At 39.5% G+C, this 17,646-nt stretch overlaps 1 protein-coding gene across 2 annotated transcripts in view; it reads right to left on the bottom strand.

The window, feature by feature from the left end:
* Positions 1–17,646, bottom strand: part of calcr (calcitonin receptor) — a 282,986-nt gene that overhangs the window by 54,418 nt on the left and 210,922 nt on the right. For both annotated transcript variants that reach the window (XM_072252000.1, XM_072251999.1), the window contains exon 8: positions 3,481–3,634. In XM_072252000.1, the coding sequence (XP_072108101.1) occupies positions 3,481–3,634 (154 nt within the window). The remainder of the gene's footprint in view (positions 1–3,480; positions 3,635–17,646) is intronic.

Below are 17,646 nucleotides of genomic sequence, written 5' to 3'. Positions count from 1 at the left end.
GGGCAGAACAAGCTCAGGAGTATTTGGCCTCCTCTGTCCCCTATTTGTTTTACACAACTCAGATGAATCTTATTTTTTAAATTACAGAATCTAGAAATCTTAAAAAAAATAAAATGCTGTAAATACACAGCAGATCAGGCCACAAGTGTGGGGAAGGAAGCAGGACTGAAGTTTCAGGTCAAAACCTCCAAATGATTGTTTGCCTCGATCAGCTGGTGCACTGAATATAAAAGGTGAGAAGTCGTATTTCTGCTGTATAAAACTATGATCAGGCCATATTTGGAATATTGTGCATTTCTGCTTGTTCTATTACAGGAAGGACGTAAAGACCTTGGAGAGGGTGCAGATGAGGTTTACCACCATACTGCTTGTTTTAGAGAGTACCCTGACCAACAGACTGCAATCAGTAAGGATAGATGGCACACTTCCACCAGGATTATCATCAACACTGGTCCTCTACAAGACTGTGTCCTCAGCTCACTACTTTACTCCCTACACACTCATAACTGAGCCAGATTTTGCTTTAACTCCATCTGCAAGTTATAGATGCCAACACTGCTGTGGGTCAAATTTCAAATAATGAGTCAGAGGACAGGAAGGAGATATTCAGTATAGTTGTACAATGTTATGACAACAACATTTCACTCAATGTCAACAATAAAAAAGAGCTGGTCTTTGACTTCAGGAGGGGGTGTTGCACTTACTCCTGTATTCATCAATGGTAGAGTTAGAGAGTTTTATGAGTCAAGTTCCTAGGAGAGAACATCACCAATGTTCTGTCCTGGTCCAACCATATAGATGCCATAGCCAAGAAAGCTCACCAACACCTCGATTTCACCAGGAGGCTAAAGGAACTTGGATTATCTCTTTGACCCTCACCAATTTTTAGAGATGCATCATAGAAAGCATCCGATCTGGGTGCATCTCGTCGTCGTATGCCAATTGCTCTGCCCGAGACCGCATGAAACTATAGAGAGCTGTGACCACAGTTGATCACATTACAGAAATCATCCTCACCTACACAGAATCTGTCTACTCTTCTCGCTGCCTCATTAACGCAAACACCACACCCAACGCTGACATTCTGTTTCTTCCCCTTCCCATTAGGCGAAAGAATCAAGAGCAAGAAACCATGCACACATGCCTCAAGACAGCTTTAATCCCACTGTTTAAGAGTATCGAAAGGTCCCCTAGTACGATAAGATGGACTCATGTCCTCACAATCTATCACATCATGACCTTACACCTATTTGTCTACCTGCATTGGACTTTCTCTGTCAATGTAACAGTATATTATACATCCTGTTATTGTTTCTCTTTGTACTACCTTAATGTATTGATGTGATGAATGGCATGCAGAACAAAGATTTTCACTGTGCTTCGATACCTGTGGCAATATTAAACCAATTTTACCAATTTACTGAGTAGCTGCAAGGAGACATTGGACAAACTTGTACTATTTCCTCTGCACATCAGTGGCTGAAGGAAGAGCTGGTAGAAGTTTATAAAATCATGAGAGCCATAGATTGGGTAGATGGTCAGATTCTTTTCCCCAGGGTAGAAATATCAAAATCTAGAGTGCAAAGCTTTAAGGTGGAAAGGCCAAAGTTCAAAGGAGATATATGGGGTAGGTTTTTTTAAACAGAGAGTGATAGATGCCTGAAACATGTTGGGTAGTTGTGGAAGTAGACATGATAGTTAGGTAGCTACATGATCATGTAGAACATAGATAGAGATGGGTCAGGTGAAGACAGGTAGTATTACTTCGAAAACATAGTTGGGCTGGAGTTCTTGTTCCTGTGCTATACTGTTCTATGTTTTACTTTGTGTCTATGATTTTCATATAAATATGGAAATTACGCTCTTGCAAATTACTGACCATTTTGCACATTGGACCAAACATTTTAGAGCTTTTTAATGGCTGAATTAAGGACGGGGGATCAACAAATCGGCTGAATTGTGTCAAATCTGTGAGAAAAAGGTTTAAAAAAAGACAGAAACCACAGAGGATGAACAAAGACAACAACAGGGAAAACTGAAAAGAAAAGGAGGAATGGACTAGTTAAGGCTGATCACTTAGAGGATATACTGGGAAAACACTAATGGACAATAACAAGATAATGGAAACATTAACAAATATTTTGCATCTGACTTTGCAGTAGAAAGCTTTGAAAGCATTTCAATAACAGTTGAAAGTCTGGCAGCAGAAAGGAGAATGGTACTTAAAATAATTACCAACGTAAGCAAAACTAATGGGAATGAAGGCTGACATGTCCCCTGGGCCAGCTGGCCTGCATCCTAAGGTCTTAAAAGAAGAGCCTGCAGAGATGACAGATAAATTGGTTGTAATCTTCCAATGCTGCCAAAGTCATGGAAGGGGCCTGCCAGATTGTTCAAGAAAAAGAGAAACAGAAAACACTAAAATAGTTAGTTAGGAATTCTTCATTGGATTCTTTAATATTTATTAACTCATCGGTAGTGGACATCGCTGCCAATGTGTTCAATTACTGTCCATTCCTCTCTGTATCAAAACGAGGGTATTTAATGGAATTGGTGAGTCTGGGGATATATACAGTATATCTCAGACAGTTTAAGTATGGCAAGTTTCCTTCAATCAATAGTATCATTTAACCACATGTGTTTTTACAACAAACTGGTAATTTCATGGTTATCCTTACAAGCTTTTAAAAACAAATTTATTTAATTACTTGATTACTTGATTTTAAGTTCCCCAGCTGCCATATTGAAATTCAAGCTCTTGATTCTATATTACTAGTGCAAGGCTCTGTCTGAAAATTCAGTAAGTTAACTATTATGCTGCTGTACTCCATAATAAATTTATTGGATTTTGCTATTAAGGAAAAAAGGCAGCAGCACATTTACAAAATCATAGCACAATCTTTCAGAGTCAGTCTTGTTAATCAAAGGGAACATTGGTCTGTAACAGCTCTTTTTCTAGGGTGGATATTCTTCTTTAAAAATAGATAGAAAACTGTTAGAGCTTTATGAAGAAGTAAACAATAAGGCTGCCAAATACAGAACAGTGGATGTTGTCTGTTTGGACCTTCATGAGGCCTTTGAAAGAATCCTGTATGAAAGACTAGTCTGGAAGGTTAGATCACGTGGGCTCTAATGAAAGCTGGCGAGATGGATAAATAATTGGCTTTATGGTGAGAAGTAGGGGGTTGATGGTGGAAGTTTGGTTTTTTGGATTAGAGGCCTGTGACTATAGTGATATGACACAGGTTTTGGTGCTGCGCCCAACGTTGTTTGTCACTTATATGAATAATTTGGATGAGAATATATAGGCATGGTTTGTAAATTTGCAGATGACACTAAAGTAGGTGGTATTGTAGACAGGTTACCAAAAATTACAATGATGTAATAAATTTCCAGCTCTTTCAATTTTCAAAATAAGAGAAGTTTCTTTTCTTTTTGTGACTTTCTCTTAAAGTGACAAAATTCAAAAGTGATACGTACCCCAGCCCAGGAGATAATACCAGTGTAGATGTTGTTCTTCAGCAAATACTGCCACCACAATGAGTGTGTGCAGGTAGATCCCCTCACAAAGCATCCAAAAGTAATTGCAGCCCAGCATATACTGAAGGAAGAAATGCAGCACCTTACATCCCACCTGTGGAGAAAGTTACACTTTGTCTTTACCATTCAAATACAATGGCTTTCTCCAATTGCTTCCTCAAGTACAATTAAGAAGGGTTAATTATAGTTACAATTTTTTTGACATAATTTCATAATGCTTTAAAGGAGAGTATTTTATGGACATATAATTATTTAAGCCCACAAAGGAAAGTTAGTGAAAAATGAAGGTCAAAATCCAAAGACAAAAGCTTATATATTTCACTAATGATTTTTATACGGGCTGGATCTGTTCCTATATCTTCAAAGTATGATGGGGCAGCAGAAAGGTACAGCTAGTGGAGTTACTTTCGCATAGCTTTACTGATGCAGGTTTCTTTGGTATGCTTCCAGTTTGGGCTTTGCATATTCCACCTGTGACTGTGTGGGGTTCCTTCATGCACTCCAGTTTCCTCCCACTTTGTAAAGATGTGCAAGCTGGCTGTCATAAATCACCACTAGGGTGTAAGTGAGTGTAGAATCTGACTGTGTCGATGTCAATTGGCAGGGTGGAGTGGGGGAGAATAAAATAGATTAGTGTCAATGATTTCTAGAGTCACAGAGATGTACAGCATCGGCACGGGCCCTATAGCCCACTACATCTATGTCGATCATCATGACTACCCATACTAATCCCACTTGTATGGTTTTCCATCATTCCTTATAAATTTGATCAAATATTTTCAGGAATCGACAAAGAAGCTGAATGAGTAAGGCAGTTGACGTTATTGTCATGGATTTTAGTAAGGCATTTGATAAAGCCCCTCATGATGGGTTGATTCAGATGATAAATATGCATGGGCTCGAGAGTGAATTGCAAGATTGGATTCAGAACTGGCTTGCCCATAGAAAACAGAGAACAGGGCTAGAAGGCAGTTATTCTAGCTGGCGGTCTATGAGCAGCGGTGTTCCACAAGGATCGGTGCTGGAATCTCAGTTGTTTGTGATACATATCAGTGTTTCGGATGAAAATATAAATGGGTGGATAAGATAATTTGCAGATCACACCAAGATCAGCAGAGCTGTGAACACTGCAAAGGACTGTTGAAGAATACAGTGGGATATAGACCAGTTACAGATATGTGAAGAGAAGCAGCAGATGAAGTTTAACCTGGACAGGAGTGAGGTGTTGCTCTTCAGGAGGTCAATTGAAAGGAGAAAGTATACAGTTAATGGTAGATCCTTTAGAAGCATTGAGATAAAGAAGGATCTTGAGACACAGGTCCATAGTTCACTGAAATTGGATAAGATGGTAAAGGAGGTATATGATATGCTTTTCTTCATTGGAAGAGTATGAATAAGGTCGCCATGCTGATATAGCAAACTATAGACAAACTATACTTCAGTCAGATCACAATCAGCAGAACAGTTTGGGCTGAATAGCCTGCCTAGAGCTGAACTGTTCTATGTTCTATGTTATGTATTTAACGTTGGAGCAAGAATCCTTGACTTTTCACATATGCTTTCCAGCAGGACTCTGATATTGTGTCTTCCTCTCTATGTCCTCACCTAAATCCGCAGTAACAGAACTTGTGTGTGATCATGTCCTCCAGGGAGTTGACAGTTAGACTACACTTTGCTTCTTGCCCTGAGTTTTTGGTTCATTACATATAGTTTCCATTTTAAAACCAACATCTACATTTTGTACAGTGAGACTGTCAAAACTGGGGCTGTTATATAAAGTGACAGTATACGTTCCTGCTGGATCACTAGTTCAGAGATACATTGCAATATCGAGTTTTGTCACAATTGACTCTCAGCAGTTCTCTACCATTTCCATCGTTTACACACCAATTAACCCAACAATAAAAGAGAAGTCATGTCCATCATCTGTTTTGGCAAGGTGCCTGCTATGGTTGAGTAGCTGTAGCAGATGTACACTGTGAAATGTGTTATGAGATTTGCATTTGTAAGAATATTGGAGCACAGAAAGATAGGTACGAGTCCAGAGTGGTAGAGATTGTTGTGAGTGATGGAGTGGGATAAATATCTGTTAGAGCAGGAAGTGCAGGTGATAGGATTTTGCATCTGAAAACATAACCATTAGCCCTGACCACTGAACTGTTTGTGGCACAACACCAAAGTCCTTGGAATATTAATCAAAAACTGAGGTGAGCAGTCCCTGAACAGCACAGACAGCACTGGCTGAAAGGCCTCATCATGTAAATGGGTGAGCAATGTGAAGATTAGATGCCACTTGCTTCAGAAACAGCTCTGACTTCCAAATGAACTGCGTGACAAGAGGAGATGAGTTTGCACGTATATGGGCACTTTTAATTTACACCTTAAAATCTGACTCTTGTTAAGTAACATGAGTAATGCAACCACCATCTGTTCCTCATTGTTTAAGCTGATACCTGCTCTGAGGTTAGAACATTTTGGTGCTGTCTTTGATTTATTCCATCATCAATATTTTTTCTGACATTTCGTTTAAGCTTCTTTTTCCACAGTTCTAGTTGGCAAGCAATAAACCATATCGTGTTTAGTAGATTTGAATACATTGGTAAGCTCTTACAATGATTTCCATACATGCATCAGTTTGCATATCAGTTTCAAGTGCTATCAATTTACTTAAGTGCACCACTCTTGAGTCTTAGAATTGCTCGCTGGAAATGGGCACCGTGGTAGTAAAGTGGATAGCACAACACTATTAGAGCTCAAGGCATCAGAGTTCAGAGTTCCTCTGTAAGAAAGTTTGTATGTTCTTCCCATGTGCACATGGGCTTCCTCTGGGTGCTCTGGTTTCCTCTCACAGTCCAAAGATGTACCAGTTAGTAGGTAAATTGGTCATTGTAAATTGTCCTGTGACGAGGCTAGGGTTGAATGAATGTGTGGCTGGGAGGTGTGACTCATTGGACTGGAAGGCCCTACTCTGCACTCTGTCTCCAAATAAATACAAAATGAATAAATAAAAATGGGCTTTTCAGTCTGACCATCAAGGCATAGAGTGTAAGGTTAGAATTGTTGCCTTCTATATAAGGGAAGAAATAACAGCAATGCCTTGAAATGATATTCTCAGAGCATCATCCGGTGAGGTCATATGGGTAGGTTAGGAACAAAGAGGGGTGGATTACTCTGGCTGGGTTGTATTAACTCTTCTCCCCAATAGTCAATACGAACTTGTGGAGCAAGTGTATTGAGAAATTGCTCATGGTTGTAAGAATAACAGAGTTGTGTTAATGGGAGATTTTCATTTCCCTGGCATTGATTGGGCCACGCAGAGTGTTAAGAGCTTGGATGGGGTGGAATTGGTGAATGTATTCAAGAAGGTTTCCTGAGTCAATATATAGGGGGATGTACTTGGGAGGGTGCAATACTAAGAAAATATTTATGAAGGAAACCAGGAGGGAAAAGAGAGGATATGAAATGGATCTGGCAGGTAAAACTAAGGTTTTTGTTGCTCATTCATTCTTGTTGTCGTTTGCGCAATTTGATTTTTGCAAATGCAGGGATTGATGTTTTTATTAATGGATTCCATGGTTTCCCATGTTTCATGGCTGTCTGTGGAGAAAATGAATCTCAGGGTTGTGTACTGCATACATACTTTGATAATAAATGTACTTTGAATCTTCGAATCCTTGAAGATATATTAAGAGTAAAAATATGGCTAGGGCGGAAGTAGGTCTTCGTAGACATCAGCTATGTCTCAAGCTACAGGAGATGGATGGGTTTTTTAATGAAGATTTCTCCTCTGTTATTATGGAGGAGAAAATCATGGATTCTCAAGTGATAAATGAAACAAGTTATTTGGACAGCATATCTTTTAATGTATATATGCTCCCTGGTAATGTATATTTGGAGAGCATATACATTTCCAGGGAGGAAGTATTTGCAGCCCCATATCACACTAAGTTGGATAAATCCCTAGGGCCTAACTCAAACTTTGTGAAGATGAAATTGCAGAGGACCTTGTGGAGACATTTACTTTATCATTTGCCACTGGTGAGGTTGCTAGAGGGATTCTGAGAGACAACATCTATCTGCATTTAGATACATAAGAGTCTGATAAGGAAGAGTCAACATGGATTTGTGTGTAGAAAATCATATTTGATAAATCTTTTAGAGTTTGTTGTAGAGGTAACAAAAATGCAATTGAAGGTAGGGGGGCAGTTATTATCTATTTGGACCTTTGCAAGTCAGGCTGGTCTGGAAGGTTTGTTCCCATGGAATCCAAGGAAAGCTAGCTAGATGGATCAATTTTTGGCTTGGAGGTAGGAATCAGAGGATGGTGGTTGAAGGTTAGTTCTTAGAATGGAGGCCGATGACTAGAGGAGTGCATCAGGGGCCAGTGTTGGGACCCTCATTATTTGTTATTTATATAAACGATTTTTGGATAAAGTGCACAAGGTTTGATCACCAAGTGAAGATGACATGAAATTAGGTGTTGCTGTTGATAATGAAAAGGGTCATCATAGATGACAGAGGGAATCGGTTAGGGGAGTGGGCCATGGAGTGGCAAATGAGTTTCAATGCAGGTAAGTGTGAGGTGATACAGTCCGGAAAGTCACACCTGAGTTGTACTTGTATTATAAATGGTAGGGAACTAGGGAGCATAATGGAACAGAGGAATCCATGAATACAAGTGCATAGTTCATTGAAAGTAGATGGTAGAGAAAAAAGTGCTTAGCATACTGGCCTTCTTCAGTCAGGGCACTGAATACAGGAGTTGGGACACTCTGTTGTATTTATAAGTCATTGGCGAAGACACATTTGGAGTCCTGGGTACGCGTTTGGTCACCTGTTTATAGGAAAGGTGTGGTTAAACTGGAAAGAATACGGAAAAAATTATGAGGATGCTCCAGGGCTAGAGAGCTTGAGTTACTAACAGAAGCTGGCCAGAATAGGTCTTTATTCCTTGGAATGTAAGAGAATGAGAGCGACTTTATATTGGGATGAGCAGAGAAATATTTGAAAGGGACCAGAGGGGCAACTTTTTCACAGAGAAGGTGGTGAATATATGGATGTTGCCAGAGGAAGCAGTTGCGGCAGGTAAAATGTTATCATTCAAAAGGCAGTTAGATAGGTGGGTATCGTGGTCGGTATGGACTCATTAGGTCAAAGGGCCTGGATCCATGCTGTACACCTCTGTGATTCTCTCTGACTCTGGATATAATTATTTTTAAATATGAAAGCACATTTAGAAAGGCAGCATGTAGCATAGTGGTTAGCACAACACTTAACAGAAGCAACCCTTGTTTAATTCCTGCCGCTGTACGTAAGCAGTTTGTACGTTCTCCCTGTGACCACATGGGTTTCCTCAGAGTGCTACACTTTCCTCCCACAGTCCAAAGATGTCCCAGTTGCTAGGTTAATCGGTCATTGTAAACTGTCCTGGAATGAGGCGAGGGTCAAATCAGAGGTTGCTGGGCAGTGCGGCTGGAAGGGCCAGAAGAAACTATTCCGCGCAGTACCTCAATAACAGTGGTCCCCAACCACCGGGCCGTGGATCAGCACCGGGCCACAAAGCATGTGCTACCGGGCCGTGAGGAAACAATATGATTTGGGGATATGAAACGATATGAGTCAGTTGCACCTTTCCTCATTCCCTGTCACGCACTGTTGAACTTGAAATAACCTACCAAATCATACCAAATAACACATAAAACCTAAAATAACACTAATGTGTAGTAAAAGCAGGAATGATATGATAAATACACAGCCTATATAAAGTAGAAATAATGTATGTACAGTGTAGTTTCACTTAACAGAATCGGGAAGATTAAGCCAAAACTAATTTGTAGAAAAAAATTGGCATATACACATATGCGCACGTCATGTATGCGCACGTCACGCATGCGCACACAGGTGCCCGCGCAAGGCTTCATGGTCATGGTAGTCTTTCTCGGGGTAACACAAGTGTCCTGTATTTGACTGCTACTTTTGTCCCTTTTTTGGGAGTGAGAAAGTTGGCAACCCTACTTGAACACCCCTCCCCCAACATGTCAGCCGGTCCGCAAGAATATTGTCAATATTAAACCGGTCTGCAGTGCAGAAAATGTTGGGGACCCCTGCTCAATAAATAAAAACATTCTAATAAGCTCATTTAGACTACTCTAAATTACAATTTGTAATTAAAATACAGACAACCAGAAATTAGGAAAATAAATGCAATTATTTTTCTAAGTCATTATTATGTAGAAGTCAAAGGAGATTAGTGCAGCAATTGCAGAGAAAAAAGTTATTTAGTCCAGAAGAATAGCTATTTGTTAGGGAGTTGAAAATAGTTTTCTGACACACGATTTTCTGACAGACAATTGGGCTTGCTAAACACTTCTGACTGGTACAAGAGAAGATAAAGGCAGTAGGCCATTTACACTGAAGAAACCGAAGGTACAGAATCAATACAAGGTGATTCAACTATTACAAAACAGAAGGTTTATTTGTGGGGGTTATAATTCACTAAGTTAAACTGTGGTTGATGACATCTTCCTTGTATGTCAGTGGAGGACAGACAGTAATACAGTACTACACAGAGGAAAGCCAGAGCCCTCAATGAGCCAGTTTTTGGCGTACTAGGGATTTCTGAACTGATTTACAATATGTCAGACTACGGTTTATCTCCCTGAGCCCAGTCGTCGCGATATTTTGGTAGGTGGTGTTGATACCCAGTGGACATACAGTAGCTTCTACATGGTTTTGAAGAAGTGTTCACACTTGAAACATTAACCTGCTATTACACTTTATGCCTTCTGATGAATCTCCAATATTTTCTACTTAAATTGCAGATCTCTACCATTTGCTGTTATTTTCCTTAGTTGTTCTGTTTGATTCAGTGCCATTCTTTTCCCAGAATATGAGCTTGCAGGAGTTCTGTTCTTCTCATTATCATGAGTTCAAGTAATTTCCTTCATCCTCTGTATCATTATCTTTATGTTTTTCCCTTTCTTATGACTGTAAATGAAGAAGAATTTATCTGAAAATTTCACCCTCTTTTCCCTTTGAAACTGCCAAATGTCTTGGAATGAGGGGGCATAGCCACAAGGTAAGGGAGTGATCATTTAAAGTTGAGGTGCATAACAACTTACTGAACCTCTAATCTCTGTCCAAGAGCACTGTATGGCTAGATCACTGGAAGTATTTGAAGAGGAGGTAGATAATTTTTTTTGAAAGTTTGGGGGATCCATGTATCTGGCACAGAAAAGGAGATGATGACAAGCATAAATCCACCATGATTATATTGAGCCAGGCTTTTGGAGCTGAATAGCCTGCTCCTGCTTCTGTATGCTTGAGTCCTTGTGATCTACTTGTGTTCTAGCACCCCCTGCGGTGATTGTGTATGCTACTGACTCATGTAAGTCTGTGGCTTATTGTTTTCAACCAAAATTATACGGTATTCTTTTTTCCCTAAATGATTTAATTCAACATTCATTTAGATTATGCCACATTTCCTTGTAATCCAGTGATAACTTGTGTTTGTTCTGGGTATTGGAAGGGATAGTACTAGTGCATTGGATTCTAAACCAATTGTGTAGGTAGATGCATATTTGGGTTCAGGTGCACCTTCATTCTTATATTACTCACTTTTCTTTTAGCTTCAAACAATTTTTTTTTTGCCAACAAATCCTTTCAAACAAAAACTTATTTCACCTGAATCAACTTCCTTTGTTTACAAAATCAATAGCAAAGATTCTTGGAATAAATGTTGCATTATATTGCTTATTCTTTCAAAGCAAATTATAATTTTAATTTTACAACCAACAGTGAGCTAATTATACCCAGAAATTTTTCCATTTATGTAGAGTTTAAACTTTGTTTGGACAATTGTGATCAAAATCAAAAACAGTTCTGTTGCATCTGGTGAAGTGTAATCATCTAAAAATTTGCCTTATTTCTAGATCTGATCTCTGGGATTATCTGCAAGGTTGTTTTTTGGCTGGATTTAATTAGCAGTTGACATTTAAGATAGATGATCTCAATTGAACTGACAGATAAATATGTTGTGAATGCCCTTTTATCATTAACATTATGACAAGGATAGTATGCTTCCAAAGTTAATGTAGCTTATAGCCAGCATTGTAAATTTTTGGTGCAGATATTTAGAGAATATAACAAGGAGCACATCACAATTACTTCAGTTGATGGTAGTTCGATCATGAATATGATTTTCTAACTTGGCAGTAAAACTCTGAATTATAACATGAGGCTGACCTTAACCAAGTTGTCAGATTGTTGTGTCCACTATAATCTCAGTTTGAAATGTGAACACTAGCAGTCCAGGACCATAATGCCAATATAATATGCTAATGCACTCAATGTTAATGCTGCATTATACCCACACAGAAAATGTAAGTTATTTTTAAGCAGCAGTTTTTAAATCAGATTTCTTGAAGAGGTATTTACATTGTATTTCTCCCAAATGTCTCTGCTCTCCCAACTAGATTTACTGCTCTACTGCATCCACCTATTTAGTTTGAGAAGGAGCCAAAGGGACTGTACGGCATGTGGCCAGCTCTATGGCCAGTGGTGTTCCGTGACCAGCCAACAGGACACACCTGTTGTGGAACAATGTGCTCTCGGTTTTCCTTCTCCAAGTCAGCAAACATTAAATCTCGTGTTTTGCTTGACATGTCATGATTTGCAGCACTGTGCAGAGGTTGGGTTGACCTGCAGTTCCGAGGAGCACAAGTTTTTCAGCACTTTAAGGTATTTATATTATCTCCTCATTTTTCCGTCCAGCTTTTTAATCCTTCCCTGAATGGGAGCAGCTGGACAGTGTTCAGCACCTACCAGACCATAACCAAGAACAGAAGGTCACCAAGAGTAGCAAGAGACATTTCTCTTTTCCCATTCTTCTCCCCTAACGTCAGGTATTGTTAATATATATTTTGTGGAAGATTATTGCAATTGTTTTAACCGTTTTGTAGTAAATGGTATATTTTGATAAACTTATTTCGACAAGCTGACACAGACATCAAAGAGTAAAGAATGAGGATCTGGAGTCCATTTAACCATCTCAAGTGCCTGGGAGATGCTGAAGGACCTGGTCAGGATCATGGATTGATCAAATTGAGGATGGAGTGGTTCTCCATATTACCACCTCCGCAAATGAACATGGTACCAAGAGAACTATGTCAACAGAACATGACAATGAATAGACACGGGGGAGGCAGTACAACTGCTTCCTTGACTCTGCACTTCCATTCAGTGCTGTGACTAATTCAGACCTCTAAATCCATCTTCCCATTCTATTACAGTCTCTGGTCCTCAGTGGACCCAAACATCTATTGATCTCTGCCTTGAATATAATTAAAAGTTGAACAGCCGGACCTGCTACAGGAGCAAATTCCTATTATTCACAGCCCTCTGAATAAGGAAAATGCCTTTCACCTCTTCCATAAAAGGCCAGAGTTTAGTTTAAATATTGTTAACATCTTAACTGTTTAGCAAAATCTGTAACATTCACTTTAAGAGCTTTTGATGTTACATTCAGACCATAATATAGGTACAGTAATATTTTTTCCTCTTGTGGCAATATTGAAAATACAGTTTGGTATCTGATTGTTCCCCTATACTAATGTGGCAACTTGATTCACAATAAGCACAGGCATTTAAAACACAGAAAATTAAGTGTAAATTTCCATCTCTTGGGATTGAACCTTAAAAGCTGTATGGATTAGAAACAATCTCAAATGTATGATGTATGATGTATATGTTTTCACCATAGTCTTGATTGTTTGAATATCCCCAATGTGTTGTCCTCTGTAGTTATCGAAGCTCAGATGCCTCAAATGCAATTCTGTTTGGCTGGCTTTTCAATTCAATTCATTTGCCTGGATATGCTTTTTGTCGTACATATTCAGAATTCAAGTTTTATTCCTTTGATGATGTAGGAATTGTTACCAGGACAACCATTTATTGGATGGTTCATCCACTTACATTCTTTGGGTTTCTTTGGTTTTCCTTTTTGACCTTGGACACAGTAATCAAACGCTTGACAGAACTGTACAATCGCCAGCTCAGAAATTACCAACTGCATTGAATTCAGTTCAATTCCACAGTGGTCATGGTGTGATTCAAACTCTGAGTAGTTGGTCAATTGCCACTGTCATTAAGTGACTACGCCTAATATGTGAGCTGGTTAGATAGAGTTTACTCAACAAATTCAGCCCTTAATCTTGACATGAACCATACTCATCTTGTAAGTAGGTTCACTAGCGTAAAACTAAATTAAAACTAAATGGATTATGACAGGAAACGGGCATAAATGCTTATGTTTGAAAAACTTGTAATTGCTCAACTTCAGCAGAGTGTTATATTCATTTATCAATTTTTAACTATACTGTGTATATAAAAATATATAAACAATAATTTTAACTATATTTTTATAAAGGGATATAAATGTTCCAAAAGTTTGCCATGTTTGTAAATACTTGCATTTGGAAAAAAATTGAAGTTAAATTACTAATATGTTTAAAATTAAAATCCTTTCTTAAGAATTTAAGTGTAAACTGGTTTGCAGCCATCTTTGGTACACAATGTCTTTGCTTCATTTAGCACAAATGTCCAATTATATCCTCTGAAAATAATGCAGCTTAGTCGAATTCCAGATTGAAGTGTTGTTAGGGCAGTTTTCACCTTGAAACAAGTCCTAAAATGGGACTAATATAATTCCTAATGATTTTACTCCACTGAATTTTATAAATTCTCAACGCTTTATTGCACAGCATTCAGAGAAGACTATCACCTCTTCAGAACTAACTCCCTTGTCTGCCACTGAAAAGCCAGAACCACAAGAGACAGCAGATGCTGGAATCTGAAACATTGCACAAGAAGCTTCAGGACCTCAGTGGGTCAGGCAGAATTTGTAGAAGGACATTTTGGGTCAAGATCCTATATCTGGGCAGACAGATACTGAAGTGGATAGAGATATGTCTCCCAATATTATGCAGGGGAACATGCATATGCTGATCAAATAGATATGTGCACAGTGGGATGACAGACAACATGAGATGGCATTCAGGAGTGAAAATCCCTGCACATGAGGAAAAGGAGTGACTGTAGGTAGGGTCTTGTGCATGCTCTGCCCTTCAGAAAGATCATGGCTAATCTTTTCCACTTAACTGCACTAACCCCATATTCACTTTTTATTTCCCAAATACAGCTTTTGATCTCTGTCTTGAATCTACTCAGTGAAGTTGTTTGCAATGGCTTCCTTCTATGTCATAATGAAATACGGGAATATAGCTAATATGAAGAAGTGGCACTCATTTCACAGAAGTACATTTATCCTCTCTGTTGCGAGAAATATCAATGTAGCAGGATTAGATCTGTTACAAATATAGGAGGAAAAATAACAGATGAGTTTAATCCAGGCAAATGTGAAGTGTTGCGCTTTGGGGCATCAAGTGTGAGTACAGAGTACACACGACTCTTAACAGTACCTTGACTTTCATATCCATAGCTCTGTGAAAGTGGCGACATAAGTAGACAGACTGATAAAGAAAGATATGGCATACTTGCCTTCATTGTTCAGAGTGTTGACTATGTAGAAGAGTCAGGAAGTCACACTGCAGCCGTATAAAACTTCAGTTAGGCTGCAGTTTGAGTTTGTATGCAGTTCTGATCACTCAGTTACAGTAAGGATATGGATGCTTTGCAGAGGGTGCAGAAGAGTTACCAGGATTCTGTCTGAATTAAAGAGCATATGCTATCAGGAGAGGGTTAACAAACCTCAATTATTTTATCTGGAGCATCAGAGATTGAGGGAAAGGTTATAAAACTCTGAGAGACAGATTCTGAAGATAGATCACGTAGGCAGTCAGAATCTTTTGCTCAGCATAGAGATGTTGAGTATTGAAGGTGAGGGGAGAAGTTTACAGGAGATAATCCTGGGAATTATAGACTAGTGTGTATTATGTCAGTGGTGGGAAAACTATTGGGGATGATTCTTAGAGACAGGATTTATGGGCATTTGGAGAAGCACAGTCTGATTAGGGATTGTCATCTTGGCTTTGTGAGGGGCAAGTCATGTCTCATGAGTCTGACTGAATACTTTGAAGATGTGACAAAACACATTGATGAAGGTAGAGCAATGGATGTAGTGTGTGTGGATTTTAAGATTTTTGACAAGGTCCCCTATGGTAGGCTCATTCATAATCTCAGGACGCATTAGATCCAAGGAAACTTCGCTGCATGGATTCTGAATTGGCTTGCCCTCAAAAGGCAAAGGGTGGTGGTAGATGTTCAGCCTGGAGGTTGGCGGTGTTCTTTAGGGATCTGTTCTGACACCCATGCTCTTTCTGACTTCTATAAATGACTTGGATGAGGAAGTGCAAGGGTGGGTTGGTTAATTTGCAGATGACATGAAGGTTGATGGTGTTGTGGATAGCGCAGAGGGTTGTCTTGTGGGTTACAATGGGACATTGAAAGGATACAGAGCTCTGCTGGGAAGTGCTGGATAGAGTTCAATCTGGAAAAGTGTGAAGTGATGCACTCTGGAAGTTCAAACTTGAAGACAGAGTAGGGGGTTAATGGTAGGATTCTTAGCAATGTGAAAGAACAGCAGGACTTGGGGTTCACATATACAGATCCTTCAAAGTTGCAACGTAAGTTGATAGGGTGGTTAAAAAGATGTATGGTTTTTCTGGCTTTCATTTGTCAGAGTTCTAGAGCTGTGAGGGAATGTTGCAGCTCTGTTAAAAACTCTAGTTAGACCACACTTGGACTATTGTGTTCAGTTCTGCTTGCCTCTTAATAGGAAGGATGTAGAAGCTTTAGAGAGGGTGCAGAGGAGATTTACCAGGATCTGCCTATATTAGAGAACATGCCTTATGAGAAGGGGTTGAGTGAGCTTTTCTCTTTGGAGCAAAGATGGTTGGGAAGTGACTTGATAGAGGTGTATAAGATGGTAAGGGATATATATAGTGTGGACAGCCAGAATCTTTTTCCTAGGCAAAAAATTGCAGATACAAGGGCCATAATTTTAAAGCGATTGGAGGAAAATATAGAGGCAGGGGATGTCGGAGGTGGGTTTTAACACAGAGTGGTGGGTGCATGCAGCATGCTGCCAGGGGATTGATTATTCGTGCAGACAGATACATCAGGCACATGGATAAAAGAACGATAGATGGCATACACTCCATATATTGTTTCATCAGTACTCAACAAAATTAGACTCAAATGTTCTTGCAATTCAGAATATATCATTCAATCTCCTAATTGCTGCACATGATTCATGGGCAAGCCCTCCCAGGTCTCTGTAACACTGATGCCTTTCAACCGTGAGTCCTGAAGAAGTGTCTTCAACCCAAAATATTAACATTCAATAGATGAAGACTGACTGCAAGTGTTTCCAACACTTTTGATTATTTCAAATATATATCCAAGGTTTTTTCTGTTTTGCAAAAAAACACTCAGTACAACTGAGCAATATAGAAAGAAATTTTACAATCCCACAAGGATTGTCAAGGCAATCTGCAAATCGTCATTTACACCTTTGGAGTGGAAATCCCAGTTTGACTCACCAAAAATTAAAGAGGTGTTGTGGCAAGACGTTCAAGTGACTGGAGCAGGGATTCAGTCATTCACTCCTGAGTGGTTACTGATGTACTGTCAATATAAGGATTGCATTGTGCAGAGACTCCCTTGGTTTCCACTGGGAAATTTTACCTTGCAGACTCCTTGTAGAAGTCATCTCTCCATTATGGCACCCTTATATCCTATGCAGTTAATCATTTTTTCCCTCCACTTAGCTCAGAGATGCGGCCACAAATGCTGAATGGGGACATTTGCAAGGCAGCCTTCGTCCTCCTGCACCTTTTGCTCTTGCTGCTCTCCAGGGTGTCCCTCACGGCTCTCATATTCAAGGTCAGCTTACTGCTCTTCCTCTGGCACTGGCTGCTGACTGTGGCCTGCTAAATAACTGATGAAATCTCCTTGCCAGCTTGGTGTTTTCTGCTGGGTGAGCTGGGCAGGTGCAGGCAATAAAATCTCAACCTGGAGAGATCTGTACCACATTTCACAACTGCTCTGATCCTGTACTGATAACTGTGTATCGATACTGAACTGCTG

This window comes from Mobula birostris, chromosome 3 (assembly GCF_030028105.1).
Source record: "Mobula birostris isolate sMobBir1 chromosome 3, sMobBir1.hap1, whole genome shotgun sequence".
Lineage (NCBI taxonomy): Eukaryota > Metazoa > Chordata > Chondrichthyes > Myliobatiformes > Myliobatidae > Mobula > Mobula birostris.
The sequence above is the reverse complement of the archived record's forward strand: the minus strand, read 5'-3'. Positions and strand labels throughout refer to the sequence as shown.